Source organism: Schistocerca nitens, chromosome 8, assembly GCF_023898315.1.
Source record: "Schistocerca nitens isolate TAMUIC-IGC-003100 chromosome 8, iqSchNite1.1, whole genome shotgun sequence".
Classification (NCBI taxonomy): Eukaryota; Metazoa; Arthropoda; class Insecta; order Orthoptera; family Acrididae; genus Schistocerca; species Schistocerca nitens.
Window position 1 is genome coordinate 360,001,889 of NC_064621.1, and position 24,159 is coordinate 360,026,047.

General features: G+C 39.5%; 1 protein-coding gene across 3 annotated transcripts in view; it reads left to right on the forward strand.

Moving 5' to 3' along the window:
- Positions 1 to 973: 973 nt before the first annotated feature.
- LOC126199326 (Hermansky-Pudlak syndrome 5 protein homolog) overlaps positions 974 to 24,159 on the forward strand; it is a 95,173-nt gene continuing 71,987 nt past the window's right edge. For 2 of the 3 annotated variants that reach the window (XM_049936168.1, XM_049936170.1), the window contains exons 1-2: positions 974 to 1,430; positions 21,014 to 21,124. In XM_049936168.1, coding sequence (XP_049792125.1) covers positions 1,347 to 1,430; positions 21,014 to 21,124 — 195 coding nt within the window. In that variant the 5' untranslated portion in view covers positions 974 to 1,346. The remainder of the gene's footprint in view (positions 1,431 to 21,013; positions 21,125 to 24,159) is intronic. The other variant, XM_049936169.1, reaches the window with a different exon arrangement.

The following is a 24,159-nucleotide window of genomic DNA, read 5'->3' on the forward strand; positions in this document are numbered from 1 at the left end:
GGTGGACAGCACACTTGATTGGCAAGATCACGCTGCACATGTTTATGAAAAAGTGTTATGAGACATATACCTCCTGAGAAAATTGAAACATGTGATAGCCAATCAGTATCTCCTAATAGTAATTACTCACTGTTTCACAGCAGTATCGATTATTAGGCTGTTACTATCACGTCATCTTACAGGCTGCAAGAAAGTATTATTACTAAAAAGCAAAAAGGGAAAAAGCAATCGGATTCATAGTACTGAGTAGCCCAGAGGAGCACTGCAGTCCATCGTTCACAAAATTGCGAATAATGACTCTTTATAGTTATTATGTATTTTTCTACCTCATTCACATTAATAAAAATGTAGATTCCCTCAGCAAGAGAGATGACATACATGACCTCAAAACTCGCAACAAATAGAGCGTTAATATACCAACTTGTCGACCCAAAACAAGAGATACTCTTCCGAACACTGCCCTATGGAAGTGCGGATCCTATCCCCGGAGAGATTCAAGAACAAAATTTCAAGAGGCTTGAAACTACGTCCATTGTACTCCATCAAAGAATTTTTTACTGTGAAGAAAGTAAATGGATCTACTGAACTTTCTCCAAAACTAGTGAATCTTTCAGAGAAATCTAATGTCAACAGCAGCTTAAAAGTATATGTAGTAAAAAGCTTAATCTATTAAAATATTTTGTATTGTTACACATTGTTTGTAGATATCAATTTTGTAATTTTTGTCTTAGTCTCTCCAGCCATGGCTGGCGAACGACACAGACTTGTTAATAAAGTTCTGCTCACAATAAGGACACTTTGCCTCATAAAAATATTACACAATGCTCAATCTTCCTTAAAGAAAGAAAGATGTTCGCAGTAAGTAAGTCGCCGTGTTTAATGAAAAGTCCGGACATCGACATCAATAAATAAGTCACATTGGTAAATGTCAAATATTTACGTAAATATTATCTTTGATTATGTAGCAGTGGTTGGGGGCGGTGGTGAGGACAGTACGTACCGGACGGATGTGGCCAATATTCCAGCAGTAATGAATTAGTCAGTTAAGACATACTCTGTTTTTGTGTTGTGTAGTACTGTTACATAATAACATGTGTTGTTTATTCGCTGGCGCAGCTGAGTTGGGTCCATATTAAGTTATTAATGCGATGTTAAAGTGATGGATCCGTTCTATTTTTACGAGGATAGTAGGCTTAGAAGAGACTGTGTAAAATAGAGTAAATGTCAAAGACATTTCATCATGCCATTCGTCAGAAGTGTACGTGCTTTTTTTCATAACGAGATAAATATAGGTAGTACAATTTTTCCTCAGGAATTTAAACTCAAGATGATATAAGGTCAGAAACATGGGCTCTGTGCCCTACGTATTATCCAGTTTAGAAGATGTGTCATCGCTGTACGCTCCTCTCAGATCCACACAGAGAATCAAGGTAAGTTACTAACATACGCCTTTCTCACTTAGTGTAAAAGATGCCTTCATTGTGATATTGTGCACGCTGACAAATTCTTATAAGCAACAGAAGTTTGTGTTAACGACAAGAATGTAGCAATCTGGTGATATAAGCTTAAAGGATGAACTAAAATTAAATAGATACAGTTCAAATGAACATGACTTAAACTACTGAAAGTAACTTTTGATACAGACAAAAGAAAATTAGTATCCTACATTGATCATCTTAGGCAGCAAAGACGAATTACAGCTAACATAATATAAACAGAGACTAGAATGTTGTTGTGGTCTTCAGTCCTGAGATTGGTTTGAAGCAGCTCTCCATGCTACTCTATCCTGTGCAAGCTTCTTCATCTCCCAGTACTTACTGCAACCTACATCCTTCGGCATCTGCTTAGTGTATTCATCTCTTGGTCTCCCTCTAAGATTTTTACCCTCCACGCTGCCCTCCAATGCTAAATTTGTGATCCCTTGATGCCTCAGAACATGTCCTACCAACCGGTCCCTTCTTCTTGTCAAGTTGTGCCACAAACTCCTCTTCTCCCCAGTTCTATTCAATACCTCCTCATTAGTTATGTGATCTACCCATCTAATAATCTTCAGCATTCTTCTGTAGCACCACATTTCGAAAGCTTCTATTCTCTTCTTGTCCAAGCTATTTATCGTCCATGTTTCACTTCCATACATGGCTTCACTCCATACAAATACTTTCAGAAACGACTTCCTTACACTTAAATCTATACTCGATGTTAACAAATTTCTCTTCTTCAGAAACACTTTCCTTGCCATTGCCAGTCTACATTTTATATCCTCTCTACTTCAACCATCATCAGTTATTCTGATCGCCAAATAGCAAAACTCCTCTACTACTTTGTCTCATTTCCTAATCGAAATCCCTCAGCATCACCCGACTTAATTCGACTACATTCCATTATCCTTGTTCTGCTTTTGTTGATGTTCATTTTATATCCTCCTTTCAAGTCACTGCCCATTCCATTCAGCAGCTCTTCCAAGTCCTTTGCTGTCTCTGACAGAATTACAATGTTATCAGCGAACCACAAAGCTTTTATTTCTTCTCCATGGACTTTAATACCTACTCCAAATTTTTCTTTTGTTTCCTTTACTGCTTGCGCAATATACAGATTGAATAACATTGGGGAGAGGCTACAACCCTGTCTCACTCCTTTCCCAACCACTGCTTCCCTTTCACGCCCCTTGACGATTACAACTGCCATCTGGTTTCTGTACAAATTGTAAATAGCCTTTCGCTCCCTGTAGTTTACCCCTGCCACCTTTAGAATTTGAAAGAGAGTATTCCAGTTAACATTGTCAAAAGCTTTCTACAAATGCTAGAAACGTAGGTTTGCCTTTCCTTAATCTTTCTTCTAAGATAAGTTGTAGGGTCAGTATTGCCTCAAGAGTTCCAATATTTCTACGAAATCCAAACTGATCTTCCCCGAGGTCCGCTTCTACCAGTTTTTCCATTCGTCTGTAAAGAATTCGCGTTAGTATTTTGCAGCTGTGGCTTATTAAACTGATAGTTCAGTAATTTTCACATCTGTCAACAGCTGCTTTCTTTGGGATTGGAATTGTTATATTCTTCTTCAAGTATGAGGGTATTTCACCTGTCTCATACATCTTACTCACCAGATGGCGGAGTTTTGTCAGGACTGGCTCTTCCAAGGCCATCAGTAGTTCTGATGGAATGTTGTCTACTCCCGGGGCTTTGTTTCAACTCGGGTCTTTCAGTGCTCTGTCAAACTCTTCACGCAGAGTCCTATCTCCCATTTCATCTTCATCTACATCCTGTTCCATTTCCATAATATTGTCCTCAAGTAAATCACCCTTGTATAGACCCTCTATATCCTCCTTCCACCTTTCTGCTTTCCCTTCATTGCTTAGAACTGGGTTTCCATCTGTGCTCTTGATATTCATACAAGTGGTTCTCTTTTCTCCAGAGGTCTCTTTAATTTTCCTGTATGCAGTATCTATCTTACCTCTAGTGAGATACGCCTCTACTTCCTTACATTTGTCCTCTAGCCATCCCTGCTTAGCCATTTTGCACTTCCTGTCGATCTCTGTTTTGAGACGTTTTATTCCTTTTCGCCTGCTTCATCTACTGTATTTTCATATTTTCTCCTTTCATCAATTAAGTTCAATATTTCTTCTGTTACCCAAGGAGTTTTACTAGCCCTTGTCTTTTTACCTAGCTACTTGATCCTCTCATGCCTTCACTACTTCATACCTCAGAGCTACCCATTCTTCTTCTACTGTATTTCTTTCCCCCATTTGTGTCAGTTGTTCCCTTATGCTCTCCATGAAACTCCGGTTTAGTCAGATTATCCAGGTCCCATCTCCTTAAATTCTCACCTTTTTGCAGTTTCTTCAGTTTTAATCTACAGTTCATAACCAATAGATTGTGGTCAGAGTCCACATCTGCCCCTGGAAATGTCTTACAATTTAAAACCTGGTTCCTAAATCTCTGTCTTACCATTATATAATCTATCTGATACCTTCTAGTATCTCCAGGATTATGCTCTGTGCAAAATTCTAACGGACGGCTTCCTCTTTCATTTCTTACCCCCAGTCCATATTAAAGAACTACTTTTCATTCTCTTCCTTTTCCTACTCTTGAATTCCAGTCACCCATGACTAAATAAATTTTCTTCTCCCTTCACTACCTGAATAATTTCTTTTATCTCATCATACATTTCATCAATTTCTTCATCTGCAGAGCTAGTTGGCATATAAATTTGTACTACTGTAGTTGGCGTGGGCTTCGTGTCTATCTTGGCCACAATAATGCGTTCACTATGCTGTTTGTAGTGGCTTACCCGCACTCCTATTTTTTTTATTCATTATTAAACGTACTCCTGCATTACCCCTATTTGATTTTGTATTTATAACCCTGTATTCACCTGACCAATAGTCTTGTTCCTCCTGCCACCGAACTTCGCTATTCCCACTATATCTAACTTTAACCTATCCATTTCCCTTTTTAAATTTTCTAACCTACCTGCCCGATTAAGGGATCTGACATTCCACGCACCAATCCATAGAAGGCCAGTTTTCTTTATCCCGATAACGATGTCCTCTTGAGTAGTCCCCGCCCGGAGATCCGAATGGGGGACTATTTTACCTCTGGAATATTTTAGCCAAGAGGACGTCATCATCATGTAACCATACAGTAAAGCTGCATGCTCTCGGGAAAAATTACGGCTGTAGTTTCCCCTTGCTTTCAGCCGTTCACAGTACCAGCACAGCAAGGCCGTTTTGGTTAATATTACAAGGCCAGATCAGTCAATTATCCAGACCGTTGCCCCTGCAACTACTGGAAAGGCTATTGCCCCACTTCAGGGACCACACGTTTGTCTGGCCTCTCAACAGATACCCCTCCGTTGTGGTTGCACTTATGGTACGGCCATCTGTATCGCTGAGGCACACTAGCCTCCCCACCAACGGCAAGGTGCATGGTTCATTGGGGGGGGGGGGGGGGGGAAGGAGACTAGAATATAAATAGGAAATACAATAAAAAATTGCAAAAGACTGTCACTGATGGGCCTACTCTGCAGGTACTCACCAGAGAGTAGAAGGACTTATCCATAAAGTAGTTTGTTAATTTAAATTTAAATGTAGGTGGGGAATTAATGTGGTCTTGGATGTCACATGGAACTTCTGTTGGAGTTTTGTAGCAGTATAATTAACACCTTTTTGTATAATTCTTAGCTTTTTTAGATCTATGTGTAAATCATTTTTAGACCCTGTATTGCGATCATGGTAGGCATTATTGGATGTAAAAAGTGAATCGTTATGCAAGACAAAATTCATCAAAGAAAATAAGTACTGACCTGTGGTGTATCATATTTGGAGCTTACGGAACAGGTTTCTGCCAGAATATCTTGGATGAACACCACTCATGATTCTAATTGCCCTCTTTTGTGTAGTAAAGATCGTTTTGGCTACGCCAAAAAATTATGCCATATGACATGGTGGAGTGAAAATAGTCGAAGTAAGCTGCTTTGATAGCATTAATATCAACAACTGGGATAATTACATGCAGGGCATAAGTTGCTAGACTTAATCTTTTATGAAGATCTAGAATATGTCCAGACCAGTTTAACTTGTCTTAAATTACAATGCCCAGAAACTTAGAGGTGTCACATTTTAATATATTTTGACCATCTTGTTCTTTTTTTTATATTTAGTGTTAATCTATTAGACTTAAACCGGTGTACGAAATCGACAAGTTCAGCATTGTATTTATTTACTAGTCCAATGATTGATTGACTTTCAAGCATAAGTAAATTTGCTCTCAGTGTTTGTACAGAGTGGGAGGTCATTGGCAAAGATAAGAAACAGTAAAGGCCCCAAACTGGATCCTTGTGGCACTCCACATTTTAATGTGCCCCAGTCCGATAAGACAGGGCAGCCATCAAAACCATTTAGTATGACCTTCTGCTTACTATTGTGTAGATATAATTCAATGCATCTACCAGTATTACAATTCAAACCATAAAGATTAGCCTTCTTTAAGAGAATGTTGTAGTCAACACAGGCAAAAGCCATTGACAAATCACAGAAAATTCCAATAGACGACATTTTGTTATTTAATGACTGAAGAATTTGATTTGTGAGAGAGAAAATAGCTTGACCCGTTGCTCTGTTCTTTTTGGAAGCCAAATTGATTTTTGTTGTGGATGTTGTGAGTGGTGAGGTGCTCTACAGTTCTCTTGTACATTACTTTCTCTAATATTTTTGGGATGCAACTTAACACAGATATTGGACAGTAGTTAGTTGAATTAGTTTTATCACCCTTCTTAAAAAGTGGTTTCACAATAACAATCCTCAATCTCTCTGGGAGAATACCTTGCTGCATAGATTCATTAAAAATGTGGCACAGGACTTGACATGTATATAATCCCTACAGTGCTTTACAACTTCCGATGAAATGTCGATACCTGTGGAATTTTGCTTTTTTAAGGGTTTGATTATATTTTTGACTCCACTAGTGGTGACTGGAGCTATACAAATTGGGTCACATCTGTTGTGGTCAGCTCTTTGTATTAAATTCATGGCCATATTTAATGAACGCTGACAACCAAAATGATCTGATGTTCGAAATTGCTACAGGATTAAGTACCACCATGATATTATGGCTTATCTCTGTGGTCTTATTATTAATTTTTTTTGTCATGTTCTCTTTTTATTACATTCCAAATTGTTTTGATTTTGTTTTTAGAGTTATCAGTTTCAGATGTTATATATAAGTTTTTGGATTTCTTTATCACCCACTTTAAAACTTTACAGTACAGTTTATAATAAGATCTTTTAAGGGGATCATTTGAGAATCTCAATGAGGCATGTAATTCTCTCTTAGTCTTGCAAGAAATATTAATTCCTTCTGTAATCAATGGTTTACTAGAAGCAGCCTCAGTGTTCTTCGTAATTCTTTTTGGAAAAGACATTTCAAACAGGGAGATAAATTCATTTAAGACAATGTTAAATTTATCATTCACATCAGGTATCCCACAAACTGGGTCCTAATCTATTTGCGATAGATGGTAATTAAAGTTGAAAAGAGTTTCAGTGTTGATGCATCTAAAGGACTAGTAGTTGTGGGAGATTTTGTTGCACAAACTGGTGTTATTAACCTTAAGCTTTGGCCATCATGATCAGAAAGGCCGTTTATGACTTGGCTTATATTTGCATTGTTCATTCGATTCTTGTCAATGAAAATATTGTCTATCAGACTTTTGCGATTTTCTGTAACTCTAGTGGGGGAGTTAACCATAGCTGCCAAGTTGTCAGAATTCATTAAATGTAAAAGGTCCGTCCTATTGTTACTATCAGTTAAGAAGTTGACTTTTAAGTTTCCAGCAACTATTAACCCTTTAACTTCTCTGGACGTGTTAACGCGCATGCCTTTTTACCTGTCCCTGTGTGCTCTGAACGTGTTTATGTGCGCCACCAGTCCTACCTGGTACTCTGAAAGTGTCTATGCGTGCACATGTTCAGAGTACCAGGTAGGACTGGTGGCACACTTAAACACATTCAGAGCACACAAGGGCAGGTACAAAGGTGCGCGCATTCACCCATCCAGAGCACACAGGGACGGGTACAAAGGGGCATGCGTAATACGTTCAGAGCAGTTACAGGGTTCAATTTCTGGATATGAGAAAAAATTTTCCCAAAAGTGTTTCCAACTTATTCAGAAAAATACAAACTTCACTGCTGGAGCTCTGTAAATTGTAAGCATTGTAACTGACAGGTTCTTTCTAGTTATTTGAATCCCATAGACTTCAAAATGTTGGTCTGCAGAATATTTTTAAATCTAAAGATTTATAAATAATTTTGCTATCAATATAAATTACAGCACCACCTTTCTCTCTGCTTGTTCTACAATAATTTTACCCCTCAAGTTGCAGCCCTTAAATTTTGTTTGTCATATGATGCTCATTAAGGCATAACTGGTGTGTTTACTTCCAACTGTCACTTGTACTGAATTCTACACATAGTAGTTTCCTCCCTCATACCTATTATAAAGTGTGGAAGCGTGTTTTGGATCTTGCCCAATTTTTGATTTTCCTTATAATCAATAAACTCAAGGATAAAGTCAGTGACACTAGTTGGATAAACTGTTTAATGTTGTAAGAATGTACCCAAAGACGCTAATCTAACACAGCTAGTTAAACCATTAAATAAATAAAATGATGAATGTGAGTTTTACACATCTGTTGATAGACACTGTTATTGCTATGTAAAATATTTCGGGCACCTACTAAGGAGGGAAATTTATATTGAAATGGGCGCATGTATGAATATGTGTAAAAAGTTAAACTGTTTTCTAAAAATATTTACGTATTTGAATGCCACTTTCTGAATCAGAAAATAGAAAAAACTTACATAATTAGGCCACTTATAACAGAACTGCCAGTAACAATGTGAAAGCTGTATAGATGGTTGTAAAGCAGCAATCTAATCCAAAGAGAGTTATGGTAACTTCCTAAATTGTAAGCGAACAGTCAGTGGACTCAAATCATGCAGTAATAAGTGATATTACCAGAAAGCTCAAGTAACAACCCTGTTTCTGTCTTAGTCTTGCCAATCTGGAAGAATGTCAGTGGTAATGAGAAATTTAAGTTCCAGATATTCTATAGCTGGCTTCCCCGATTACGTTATTATGAACAATTCATCGCAAACTGGGACTTTCCCTAGATGTTCAAATAAAGTATAGTTATTTGCCCGCTAAACCCGCTGGGCAGAACAGGTGATTAGGATTGTGGAAAGGGTCAAATGAGGTTGGGGTCAGTTTCACCTTAAAATTGTAATTTAATAACATATTTACAACCAAAACGGCACATAGCCAAACCTTTACAACTAAGAATTTCAAACTGCAATTCTTTCACGGCTGAAGGCCTCCAAACAAGAAATCTTAAAAATCAACAAGATAAAAATGCAGTTAAAAAATCAAATAAAAGCCCACAATAAAATTTTCAAGATTTTAAAATAAGTTACCATAACGTTTCAGAGACAGAAGGAAGCACTGTTTAAGCTTGAAAGGTAATTCTAAGAATAAAGTTCCAAGGTTTGAAGGCCCAAATTAATTTTCCAAAATTTTTAAAAAATATAACCATAAGCCTTAAGTTTTAAGTAGCTGAAGCTGGACTAAAAGAAAAGACAACACAACGACAATAACCTTTCAGCAAATATCCACTTGCCCAAATTCAAATTTACTTACATAAAACACAGTGAAACCAAGAATTTTTTTATCATTGGCTATGATAGAGTATAAACAGACAATTAAACACTAGTGAGAAAGACAGTAAAGACAACAGCACTCAGAAGCCTTCAGGGGGTCGGTCTACCTTTGTTCACTTAGGTGAGACAGGTGGTGAGCCCAACTACACTTGATCCTTCGGAACCCAACCAAGGGACAGCCACGGATCGACCGACAAACGACTTGCTTGCCACCAATCGGTACATGAGTATTCAAACACAAAATGTTACGCGCGTGATTATCCACAATCAAATATGTATGTGTATTAAGCTGTCAAAACTACACAGTGTTGGGCAGCGACAACAGGTGAGGAAAGGACACTGCCTGAAATTATGTTAGTGGCCAGGGCAGGTAACTGGAACACTAATGCCCACAAGGCAGAAAATTCCACTGGTTCACTTGAATTGTAGTCAACCATTATAGTTAATTCCAGCCCATGGAGGCTAAATTTCAGCAATACAAACACTCGGTGTTGCTCACAGGAAAACCTCCCCAACAGCGAACCACCGAAACGAACCACACAACATGAATGGACGTGGCTTGGGTACTTGAAACCACTACTCAATTTTGACGTCCTGGATCAGTGATCCAAGAAGCTCGTAGTGATCGGGCAGCTCCACACACGCTCCGACACTAGGGATTGCCAGTGGGTCCAGCCGACTGCACCGTGCGGAGATAACTTTCCTGGTCTGCGGCAACCGACCGACTCGCCTCAGGATGCCGACAACATCTAAAATAGTCGTCAGTGGACATAAGGCCAACAACACACACAACCTGACAAACACTTTGCACAAAAACCTGAACGATACCCAACAGTGACTAAGCACACATGAAGACAAATCGGGATTCGATGCGCATGCGCACTCTCTCTCTCTCACACACACACACACACACACACACACACACACACACCTGACTCATGAACGATCGGTGAGCCAAAATGCATCATCTGGTAGGACGACCAACTGACGATCCACCAAGACCGTGGCCTGGCTCAAGTGATGCATGGCGGCAATGGTCGGGTGAGCCATGTCGATGCAGACCCCACTGCTCCAACCCGACTGCACTAGTGCCACATTGCAACTCCCTGACTGTCAGGTCCAGACTGCACTCCAGATGTATTCAGACTGACTGGCAGCCCGAACTCACGACCCGAAGTCGCTTACGACAGACAACGACCAGGAAGTAATAGCAGTCAAGCAAAGATACTACGAGAGGGGGTATATCGATACATGCTGCTAACGACGCTCGCAGTCAGGCAAAGCAGAAACTCGGTGACAGTAGTAATTTATACTAATGTAGTGAGGTGGAAGTATGTTAAAAACAGGTTGTAAAATACATAATGGCGGGAACACGAGCCACGCACGGCTCATAAAGCTCAAGCCACTGTTCAGAAAAGGGAAAAGAAATGATGTGGCAAATGACATGCATCTTAGAGTATTATAGTCTATCTTGTTTCTGAAAAATGTATGAAAAATTGTCCAACTTGCATCTCTGATTTTCTTACCACAATACTACACAACTTCAATAAAAAATTTCTGTAAGTCTTTCTGAGTTTTAGATAAGTTGCACCAGAAGTTACACTTGGGGAGCTTATCATTGATGTACACTGTAATATGTCTAAAGCTTTTGATATTAATCATCACAACACATCAGTTTCCAACCTCTGTACTATAAGCTCAGGGGCACACCCATCATGTGGCTCGTGAGTGCTCGGAAATAGAAGGGTGAAACGTAATAGTGTAAATATGCCAGTTTAAGGAAACATTGCTCTGAACATGAGGACGTTAAATGTGATAAAACAAAAAGCTCGATACTTGAGTCTGTTATGCAGGCTGATAGCTAGCCATGCACATCATATGAAAGTCGGATTAAGCAAAGTTATGACATGAGAGGAGTGGCTATTTGCCAGTAGCTGAAACTGGAACAGCAGCAACAGATCTAAGAGATATTGAATATAAAATTCTTTTTGCACCTAAGGGACTTTTTATTGCATCAGCTGAACCTACCGAGAAACAGAATAGACCACTGGCAATGTTTTTTGCATCTGTATTATTATTATTTTTTTTTTTCGAATGTAAGTTGTGGTGAGTGAGTGATCTGTAATTTAGCCAAAGGTGTAGCTTAGGTATGACAGGACTCTTCCATCTGGTGTGCAAAATGGACGAGACTTACAGAAGAATGTAGTAATTTCAATTCCAAAGAGAGCAGTTGCTAACATTTGTGAAAATTACCAAACTATTAGTTTAATGAGTGTTCATTGTGAATACTAACATGAATTCTTTACAGAAGAGTGGAAAAATTGGTTGAAGCCGACCTCAGGGAAGATCAGTTTGGATTCTGGAGAAATTTAGGAACATGTGAAACAGTAATGACCCTACGACTTCTTCTAGAAGATAGGTTAAGGAAAGGCAAAACTACATTCATAGACTTAGAGGAAGCTTTTGGCAATGTTGACTGGAACACACATTTTGCAATTCTGAGGGTGGCAGGTATAAAATATTTGGGATGAAAGGCTATCTACAACTTGTACAGAAACCAGACAGCAATCGTGAGTTAAGGGGCATGACAGGGAGGGAGTGGTTGAAGGAGGAGTGAGACAGGGTTGTAGCCTATCCCCGATGGCTTACAATATGTGTATTGAACAAGCAATAGAGGAAACCAAAGAAAAATTTGTTGTAGAAATTGAAGTTTGGGTATAGGAAATAAATACTTTGAGGTTTGCTGATGGCATTGTATTTCTGTCAGAGACAGCAAAGGACTTGGAAGGGCAGTAGAACGGAGTGGGCAGTGTCTTAAAAGGAGGAACAAAACCAAACAAGGATAACGGAATGTAGTCGAATTAAATCAGGTGATGCTTAGAGAATCACATTAGGAAATGAGTCACTTAAAGTAGTAGATGGGTTTTGCTATTTGGGCATTAAAATAACTGATGATGGCCAAAGTACAGAGTATATAAAATGTTGGCTGGCAGTGGCAAGAAAAGCATTTCTAAAGAAGGGAAATTTGTTAATATCAGATGTAAATGTAATTGTCGAGAAATCATTTCTGGAAGTATTTGTATGATGAGTAACCATGTGTGGAAGTGGAACATGGATGATCAGCAGTTTAGGCAAGAAGAGAATAGAAGCTTTTGAAATGTGCTACCGAAGAATGGTGAAGATTAGATGGGTTGATCATGTAACTTATGAGGAAGTCCTGAATAGAATTGAAGAGAGAAGAAATATGTGGCACAACTTGACCAAAAGAAGGGATTGGGTTCATCGTACACTTTCCGAGACATCAAGGGATCACCAATTTAGTATTGGAGGGGAAGTGTGTGTGTGTGTGTGTGTGTGTGTGTGTGTGTGTGTGTGTGTGTGTGTGTGTGTGTGTGTGTGGCGGGGGGTTAAAAATCATAGAGGGAGACTAAGAGATGAATGCAGCAAATAGATGCAGAAGGATCTCTGTACAAATTTGGTACAGCAATGAGATCATTTTGAGTGAGTTTTCTTACGTGATTTTCTTTTTCATGATCCATGGCAACCATAGCCGAAGAATTATCATGTGTACCTTAGTCTGAACATTTAAGTATTTTGTAACAAGTTAGTTATTACTGATTAAATGAAAAGATGTGGAGGACCATTTCACTTGGGATCTTAAAAGGTACATTTGCACACCTGCTTTCCTTTGCAAATATTTACCGTTTATTCTTTCTGATATGTTTTACATCCTGGAGGATTTCATCACTATGGATCTGTTGGAGTGAAAAGTACCTAATCCATTAAAAAAAAATCTTCTTTTTCAGAAGTGCTCATCTTGCTATTGCCAATGAGCATTTTATAACTTCGGTACTTTGGTCAACATAAGTTACTTTGCTGCTCAAATGGCAAAACTCTTGTACTACTATTAGTATTTCGTTTCCTAATTAATCTGACTCCCTCAGCATTGCCTGATACAATTCAACTACATTCCGTTGTCCTTGTTTTACTTTTATTGATGTTCATCTTATATCCTTCTTTCAAGATACTGTCCATTCTGTTCAACTGCTGTTGCAGGTCTTTTGCTGTTTCTGACATAATTACAACGTCTTCGGCAAACTTCAGTCCCCCCCCATCTGTGAACTGTAATTCTCTTTCCGAATTTGGCTTGGTTTTATCCACAGCTTGCTCAATGTACAGATGGAATAATGTTAGGGATAGACTACAGCCATGCCTCACTCCCCTCTCAACCCTTGCCTTCCTTTCATTTCCTTCGACTCATATAGCTGCAGCCTGGCTTCTGTACGAGTTGCAAAAAATCTTACTGTCCTTGTATTTTATTCCCACTACCTCCAAAATTTCAAATAGTATAGTCAAGAAAACGCCGTAAAAAGCTTTCTGTGAATCTGCAAATACCATAACTATAGGTTTGCCTTTTCTCAACCTGTCTTTGAAGATGAGTCGTAGAGTCAGTATCGCCTCACATGTTCCTGCATATCTCTGGAATCCAAACTGATCTTCCCCCAAGGCTGGACTTTGCTGATTTTTCCATCCTTCTGTAAATTATATTTGTCAGTATTTTGTAGCCATGACTTGTTTAACTGATGGTTCGGTAGTATTCACAAGTCAGCACTTGCCTTCTTTGAAAATGGAATTGTTACAAGCTTCCTAAAGTCTAAGGATATTTCGCCAGTCTTATACAGGGTGATTCACGAAGATATGCAAATATTTTAATATGTTACTGTACAAGTAAAATGAAAGAAGAAAGTTCATATAAACATAGGTGCGCAAATGTTTAGCTACGGAGTTACAGCTAATAAAAGATTTTGCATGAAATTCAGCACCTTTGCTAATATAAAGCCATCACAAAACTGTACAAAGTTAAAGTAAAGCATGATTTCCATTTATTTTGTTGTTATTGATCTGGTGAACCTAATAAAACACGTCCCAGATACGTATCTGCAGCAGTTTTCCAAAACATCCAGAGAAGCAAAGTCGTAATTTTGTAAAATTTTTAATTTGTTAACTACGTGGTGCAATTTGTTTTTTAATTGCCAGACCATTGCACAAACGACTGAAACAACTCTCTAATGGTTGCCAACAATGACATAAACATTTCTACATTCTTAATGAAAAGTAAACAAATTTACTAGTATAATAACCTTTGCTTCTCTGGATTTCTGGAAAATTACTGCAGATACACATTTGGGACATGTTTTATTAGATTCACCAGATCCATAACAGCAAGATAAATGGAAATCGTGCTTCACTTTAACTTCGCACAGTTTTGTGATTGCTTTATATCAGTGAAGTTGCTAAATTTCAGGCAAAAGCTTTTATCACCTGTAACTCCGTAACCAAACATTTGTGAACCTATGTTTATAAGAACTTTTTTCTTTAGTTTTACTTGTAGAATAATATATTAAAATATTTGCCTATCTTCGTGAATCATCCTGTATATCTTTCACACCAGTTGGAATAATTTTGTACTGGTTGACTCTTAAAAGGATCTCAGTAATTCTTGACAGAATGTTTTCTACTCTGGGGGCCTTCTCTCCACTTGCAGTCTTCAGTGCTCTGTCATGTTGTTCTTGCAGTATCATATGTTCCGTCTTATCTTCACCTACTTCTCCTTTTCTGTAATATTATCCTCAAGTTTTTTGTCCTTATATAGGCCCTCTAAATATTCCTCCCACCTTTCAATTTTTCTTACTTAGCTTGACACTGGCTTGTCATCTGAGCTTTGATATTCCTGGGGTTGCTTCTTCTTTCTCAAAGGATCTCTTTAATTTTTAAATAGATGGTGTATATCATTCCCCTAGTTATGTATGCTTCTACAACTTTACATTTGTTCTTTAGGCATTCCTGCTTGGCCATGTAGCATTTTATGTCATTCTCATTTTTTAGATGTCTGTGTTCACTTTTGTTTGCATTATTTGGTGTGTTTATATATTCCTCCGTGTGTCAATTAAGTTCAATATCTTCTGTCTTACCAAGTGATTTCCACTAGGCTTCGTCTTTTTACCTATGTGACCCTCTACTTCCTTCCCTATTTCCTCTCTCAAAGCTACCCATTCATCTTCCATTGTATTCCTTTCCTCTGTTGCAATCCAACATTGCCCACAACTTTGGTCCCTTTGAAATTCTCAAAACTTCTGTTTTCTTGAATGAAATTTTCACTTTACAGCGGAGTGTGCGCTGATATGAAACTTCCTGGCAGATTAAAACTGTGTGCCAGACCGAGACTCGAACTCGGGACCTTTGCCTTTCGCAGGCAAGTGCTCTACCAACTGAGCTACCCAAGCACGACTCACGCCCTGTCCTCACAGCTTTACTTCTGCCAGTACCTTGTCTCCTACCTGTTAGTCTGTCCTCTCTACAGATACCTACCCATTTTGGTGGCACCTATGGTACAGCTATCTGTTTTGTTGAGGCATGCAAGCTAGCGTAGCTTGGCAAGGTCTGTGGTTTATGGAAAGGAGGAGGGCTGGGGGCTGATGTTTTCAGTGCCTATCTCTGATAATATCCCAAACCTCCGGTTTCAATGACTACTCATAGAATTTTATCAGATTTCTGTTTTTACCTTACATTTATTGAACTTCTGTTGGTCATTATTACTGCTATAGAACTGGAATCTGTCTGTTACGACAATTTCCCATTATTACCGCCAGCTCCTTGGTTTTATGTAGTGTTCCTTATGAAGTTTGGAACTGCTTTTTATTTGCTCCAGTTTAGGAAGATAGTAAAAATACTGGCCTCTTACTGAACTGAAGCGGGTCTCAGATTGGTACCATGCCTTTCTGAAATAGGTTTTGTGTAATTTATGTATGCACTTCAATTCACCATCTGTATTGTTTCTTCAATGAGCAACAATTTCTTCCTTACCTCATCTTGAGACACTGGGTCTGCTGCAGTACTTTTTAATATCCCAAATATTCTACAAATGAAGATGTAACACATTGTAAATTGTGACTAGACTACAAAGATCTAGAGTTAGGTTCCCAGCCAGCTCTAGAAGTTTGCTGTCAGCAGTTAATCTCCAATAATTGTTTGTTAAAGTGAAAGTTACCAAGTTGCACTGTGATTTGTAGTTCACAATAAACTGTAGGTGCCATAGAATTTGTTGAAGTCTTTTTAAATCTCTGATAGGAATAAGGGTACGCAATCTTCAACAGGATCATATCCAGTAAAGCACTGTGATGTTCAAACCAACCTTGGGCTTCTTGTGGACAGCTTTACCACTTTTTTACTACATTGGTAGATGGAGAGATCTTTCGAGTGCTGGTGTAGAAAGTATACGAAGTTGACTCTGACATAGAACTTTCCTGTATATCATTCTTTTAAATTTTGCATCATTTTTCAAAGTGGCAAGGTGATACTGATATCGCCCTGACTACTGCCAAGCGATTGGCAGCTGCTGTGAATCAGTGAGTTGGAAGAGCTCCTGAGAGTCTTGTACCTGTGATACCTGTACCAGAGATACCTCAGGAACTCCTGTGGATCCTGGCTCCTCTGCAGAAAGTACAAGATCTGTCATTACCTGTTAACTCGACTGCAAGTGGTGTGTCAATGGTAGATCAAGGTGTCCTGTCCAGGGTGGATTCGGGTGTTGTACCAATCCCTATAACCAACAAGTTCGAGGTGCTGCCTTTCACTGATATTGAAACAGCCAGTGGGACTCACGTCACCTGTTTTGGGAAATCTGTTTTATCTGGTGTTAGGAGGCAAACGCAAAAGGATAGGGGTTTATTAACTGTCAGCGGTCCAAATGTATGGTGAATGATGGTACCCCTTAGCAGCAGGGGATAGGAAGGTACACCAGGTGCACTATGTGTGTGTGCCTGGAGCTTTATTCAGCTTTTGGAAAAGACTATTACAGTAGCCATTGAGGGAACAGAGTGCAACCAACTGCAAATTGTGGCACACATTGGAACAAATGATGTTTGTCATCTGGGCTCCGAGGTCATTCATGGGTCATCCCGGCGACTGTCATTGAAGGTTAAGTAGACCAGTCTGTGCGTAAAGTTTCAAGGAAACTCACAATTTGCAGCATGGTTCCCAGATCTGATTGTGTCCCTTCAGTTCTTAGTCAAATGGAAGGACTGAACCAGAGATTTCGAAAGTTCTGGGACAAGCTAAGCTGCAACTTCCTGTATTTGCACTGTAGTGTTGAGAACTGTAGGGGTCCCCTTAAATAGGTACGGTGTGCACTACACATAAGAGGCTGTTACTCCGGTAGCTGACTCTGTGTGGGGTGCACACAAGATTTTTTTTTGATCAGGTGACTCTCCAGCAAATCCAGATAATAATAGTGGTAGAAAAACCAGAAGTATCAAAGATAGAAAGAAATGCCTCACGCAGGTGAGAATATTAAAATCCTAATGTATAACTGCCAAAACATTAGCAACAAAGTGCCAGAGTTTGAGGTGCTCATGAAATGTAGTGAAACTCATATAATACTAGGTATAGAAAGCTGGTTGAAACCTGAAATTGATAGCAGTGAGATTTTTGTTGAAAATCTGAGTGTTTATTAAAGGACAGGCAAATGGGAAACAGAGTTGGTGTATTTGTCGCAGCAGACAGGAAACTAAAATCCACTGAGATAGAGGTTGAAGCTGCATGTGAGATTGTTGGGGCAAGACTCAGTATCGGGGGTGGTCATAATATGGCCCACCAGACTCATCTCCTGATGTAACCGAAAACTTTACAGAAAACCTCTGTTCACTTATACGCAAGTTTCCCAAACGTAATGTAATCATTGGGGAAGACTTTAATCATACAACAATCAATTTGGGAAAATTACAGTTTTGTAAATGGTGAGCATGATAAGACATCCCGTGAGCCATTATTAAATGCCTTCTCTGAAAACTACTTAGAACAGATAGTTAGGAACCCAACCCATGAGGGAAATGTATTGGATTTAATGGCAACAAATAGACATGACCTGACCTTGAGGATGTCCACATTGAAACTGGTATCAGTGACCATAATGTGGTTGTGGCAAAGGTGATTACCAAAATATAACTAGAACAACCAAACCAAGCAGAAAGACATATGTGTTCAGTAAACTAGATAAAAAAAATCAGTAGTTTCATATCCAATGAGGAACTCGAAACTTTCAGAACGGGGCAGGAGTTTGTAGAGAAACAGTAGCTCAAATTTAAAAGAATAATTAACAGTGCACTGGATAGATATTTATCCAGTAGAACAGTTCATGATGGGAAGGAAACTCTATGGTATACAGTCACTCTAAAGAAACAGAGATTACTGCATAATAGGTGTAAAACAAAGGATAAGACTATAGCTAGAGAGATGCTGAATGAAACGCATTTGGCTGCCAAGAGAGCAGTGTATGATGCTTTTAATGACTACCGTAGCAGAATATTGTCAAATTCTGATCATATGTAAAGACTGTTAGTGGCACCAAAGTTAGTGTCCAGTCACTATAGAATGACAAAGAAACTAAAGTTGATGGTAGCAAAGCAAAAGCTGAAGGGCTTACCTTTGTTTTCAAATATTCCTTTTAAAAGGAAAACCCATGAGAATTGCCCCAACTTAATTGTCATACCACTGAAAAGATGAATGCAGTAAGTATGTGTCAGTGGTGTTGAGAAAATTATTAAAATTGAACAAAGCTCCAGGCCCCCAATGGAATCCCTGTCAGATTCTATACTTAATCTGCAGCTCAGTTAGCCCCTTTTCTATCTGTAATCTGCCATAGATCCCTTGAACAAAAAACCATCCCAGCCCTTAAAAAAAGGTACAGCTCACACCTGTCTACAAGAAGTGTAGTAGAAGTGATCCACAAAATTACTGTCCGTTATCCTTTATATCGATTTGTTGTAGAATATTATGACATATTCTGAGCTCAAACATAATTAGGTATCTTGAACAGAATGACCTCAATGACAACCAGCATGGATTTCGAAAACATCGATCTTGTGGAACCCTACTCGGACTTTTCTCACATGACATGCTGAGGGCTTTGGATCATGACAACCGGGTAGATGCAGCATTTCTCGCTCTCTGAAAAGCATTTGTCTCAGTATGACACCTATGTTTATTGTCAGAAGTACGATCATATAGAGAATCAAGTGAAATTTGTGACTGGATTGAGGACTTTTTGCTAGGGAGAATAAAACATGTTATCTTGGATGGAGAGTCGTCAGATGTCGAGATAACTTTGGGTGTGCCCCATGGAAGTGTGTTGGGACTTTTGCTGTTCATGTTGGATATTAATGACCTTGCAGACAATATTAATAGTAAATCAGGTTTACTGTAGATGATGCAGTTATCTGTACAGTGGAGTACTGTCTAAGAGAAGCTGCATAAATGTTCAGTCAAATCTTAAGATTTTGATGTGATGCAGGTACTGGAACTTGCCCTAAATGTTCAGAAATGTAAAATTCTGCACATCACAAAAGGAAAAAAATTAGTATTCTGTGACTGTAATGTCAATGAGTCACTGTTGGAATGAGCCAACTCATACAAATAACTGGGTGTAACACTTCATAGGGATGAAGTGGAGTGATCACATATGTTCGGTTGTGGGTAAATCAGGTGGTAGACTTCGGTTTATTGGTAGAATTCTGGGGAAGTGTAATCAGTCTATAGAAGAGATTGCACTTGTGCAACTGGTTCTAGGACATTACTCAAGTATATGGGACCTGTATCAGATAGGACTGACAGGGGATGTTGAACATACGCAGAGAAGGGCAGCAGCAATGGTCAGAGGTTTGTTTAAACTGTGGGAGAGTGTCACAGAGATACTGAAGGAACTGAATTGGAAGATTCTTGAAGATGGACATAAACTATCCTGAGAAAATCTAGTAACAAAATTTCAAGGACCAGCTTTAAATGATTACTCTAGGAATATACTAGTACCTTGTACTTATTACACAGGTAGGGATCGTGAGGACAAGATTGGAATAATTACTGCACACACACACACACACACACACACACACACACACACACACACACACACACACACACACACACACACACACAGAGGCATTCAGTTAATCATTCTTCCCATACTCCATATGTGAATGGAATAACTGGTGCAACTGGTAATAACTGTTACAGTGGGATGTACCCTCTACTTTGCTCCTGACGGTGTTTGCAGAATATTGATGCGGATGTAGATGTAGCTGTGGCTATAACCCCCCCCCCCCCACATACATACACACACACACACACACACACACACACACACACACACACACACACACCAACAACAACAACAAAGTGAATCGTGAGCAGAAATTTTGATCCTGTCAAGCCCACCCATCAGGTTTGACCCAAGACATATTCACAAATCATCATAAATCAAGTGTGGAAATCCAGTAAGTGTAGGATACACATTATAGCAAGAGTTGAAGTTGTCATCATGACATCATATTTATTGGCTTTGCCAACTCGTAACTAAATTGCCAACTTCCAATCTAATCTAAGACATTGAGTTGTGCTGCAGATTAGTTTGTCACAATGGTCTATATTGCAAAAAAAATAATTAAGACCACAATAAATTTTTCAGTGTTCTTTTTTTTTCTCTGTTTATGTATATACAAAGCTGCAAAACTCACTGTTATTACATCTGGTGTCGATAAGTTCAACTGACCCACACAAGCTTATAATAGTAATTTGCATGTCACAAATAAGTGTGGAGTTCTCAGTCACTACTGATTTATATTATGTAAAACTGAAAATACTTCATTTTAATGGGAAAATAAAAAAAATACATTATATATGCGTAATTTAACAGGTTTCATAAATGTTGTTATTGAAAACAAAATAAGGTTATCACAGCTGTTTCTTTTTCAGTACACCTGCTTCACTGTCTCAAAAAGTTTTCTAATATTTGGTGCCACAAGTGGAGGCCTCTATGTGTTTCGCAGAGAATCGTGTGTCTTTCTACAGTTGATTCCTAACAAGGTAAATATATGAATAATAATTGAGATGTAAACATACTTTTAATGTATATGTGGTAATTTCATGTGGTATTTGTTCTGCACATGCACCAGTTTTGAATTCAATTACAGGTTTCACAACTTGTACTTTACAATAAAAATTGAACTGGCAGTTTTCTTTCTTTGTCCTTATGGCTGTGTACTATATACATATGCTGGATCATCATTGCCTGTAGAAAATACTAATTCATTGGAAAATATTACATTCTGTCAATCACAATACGTATTTTATATCTAAAAACAGATGATGTGACTTACCGAACGAAAGTGCTGGCAGGTCGATAGACACACAAACATACACACAAAATTCAAGCTTTTGCAACAAACTGTTGCCTCATCAGGAAAGAGGGAAGGAGAGGGAAAGACGAAAGGATGTGGGTTTTAAGGGAGAGGGTAAGGAGTCATTCCAATCCCAGGAGCGGAAAGACTTACTTTAGGGGGAAAAAAGGAAAAAAGGACAGGTATACACTCGCGCGCGCGCACACACACACATATCCATCCGCACATGCACAGACACAAGCAGACATTTGTAAAGGCAAAGAGTTTGGGCACTGTGTATGGATACCGTTCCGATATTTTTCTGAAGATTGTGTGGCAGCTGTGCCACAGAAATGCATGAATGGAACAGAGCTACTTACAGCTGGCACAAGCTAGTTGCATCAGGTATTTGTTGGCATGCACATTTACCGATAACCAAAGTCCTGACAATGGTGTGACACGCATGGGTGTAGTAGGTCTGCATAAAGCAGCAGTGCAGATGCATTTTTTTCCCTCCACAATCTGCAGACTAAGTGTGTCGAGCCCAATGCGAGCTCTGCATCGATGCGTATGGAAGTTGGTTTGATGATCTGTGTTATTTTCTGCTTGCATTTCATTGCATCAGCAAAGTATAGGGCACCCTTCAATCGTGGAACTAGCTTGCTTTGTTCCAGACACAGGTCTATTGTTCTCTCTCTGTCATGGGATTGGTTGACACACTGGGCACTGAGGAGTGTACACCCTCCAGGGCAGCGTTCGAGTGGAATTATCGTACAAACACCTTTACCTCTTTTGCCAATTAATAGTCATTGTAAACATATCATTTGTCAGTTGTTCATTTACTCTTTTGTGTAGAATAAATATACTTATGGCAAATATGTACTTTATCAAGTCCCACCACTATAGCCTGTGTCCTAAACATAGTGCGTGGGTGCAGCATTAGAGCAAACTCACTGCATGACTTGCGCGTAAGCAGTGGTGCCCATAAGTTCCATACTTCACTGCCCAAAGTTTTTGCTTTCATTCTGTTGTCTGCTTCAAACAGTCAAGCTACATCATAACAACATCCCACCATGGGGCACAGCCTGCCTGTAATCCAGGTATTTAACGGGTTACAACCTGGCACCTCATCACCATTTGATGTAGGTGCCTTGTCTCCAGCGGGCCACATAATCAGCACATCGTCTCCACTGGAGCTCCACACACCAACTACCACATGACTGGCTGCTTGTCCATTGCAGCTCCTGGACTCATGTTCACTTCCCTGTGCCAGCACTGTATCAGGTGTCTAGGTGGGATGAACTTCCACACTGGTTTTTATGTTCTTTGCCATCAAGCTCTGGGCATTGCACTCTGTGCTGCTGGGCTTGTCCTTTGCAGTTCCAGGACATTAGTTCAAGTCACGATGAGATCAATGTTGCAAGAGAATAGACACTTCGCTTAAACTATGTGGTTCCACTATGGTGAAGCATTGAGACCGCTTTGAATCCCGCACCATGCTTCTGTCTCTGTGTGCGTCAGTTAACTCTGAACAGTGCAGCCCATGAATGCTTTATTTTGTTATCTTTTATCATCAGTGCTTTTCTAGGTGGCCTTTTTTACTCACAGCCGTGAGGTCAGCTACATGTTACATGTGTTTGCGGCTAGCACCGTGTGCCACTACTGCCACTAGTCAGCTGCAGGAGGACACACCTACTGTGCGCGTGTCCAGTCACCACTGATGGCTCACCGTCATGGTACTTGCACTGACGTCACGATGATCTGCATGAAACCCAAACATCTGTCTACAAGCCATATGCAGGCTGGATGCCTGTGCCTTGTTACAGCTCCGTAGCTCTGCTCTCCAAAGGGCGATCTATGTGCAATCATGTTGCAGAAATGTGTGAACGGGCCAGAGTTGCTCGCAGCTGGCACAAGTTAGCTGTGTCAGGTATCCATCAGCACACACACTTACCAATGGGCAGAATTCTGACAGCGGTGTGAGATCAAGGGTGCAGGTCAGCAGGAAGTAACAGGCAGTGTGAGCTGAGCCACTGTACAGTGCAGATGGACCACGAATCGAGTCCAATGCGAGTGCTCTGCTGGCATGTATTGAAGTTAGCTTGGTGCTCTCTGTTTGTTTTCGCTTTCATTTTATCACATCCATGAAGTACACAGCACCTCGCAATGGCGAAGAAAGTTTGCTTCGTTCTGGTCCACGTCACTGAGAAGTGTGTACCCTTCAGGACAGTGTTTGAGTGGACCTATCGTGGTCATGAGGCCATCAGTGTCATGATCGCAAGTTCTTAGTCATTGTGAACATTTCATATGTCAGTTGTTCATTTACTCTTTTGTGTAGAATAAATATATTTACTGCAGATGTGTGTCTCATCAATTCTTGTCACCATAGCACATGTCGTGAATAGTGGGCAGGTGTGACAATAAAGTTGGCTCACTGCATGACTGACACGAAAGTGGCAATAGCACCATGTTCCCTCTTTACTGTGGTAGTGCAATTAAGTGTTGAGAAGAGAACTTGAAACATGCTAGCAAATACAATAAGAAGTTGAATTTAACATCAGGAGTGCCACATGAATCATTTTTGACGCAGAAGGGTCCTGCCCCCTTCATAATCATTTCAAGACCAAACGCTCCTGTGACTTTGTCGTTTCTGGAGTTATACAACTCGTCAAAATTTCATCCCTATAGCTTACTTAGAAGTACGAAAAATTTACCTATTATACCTGATGTACCATGTAGGCC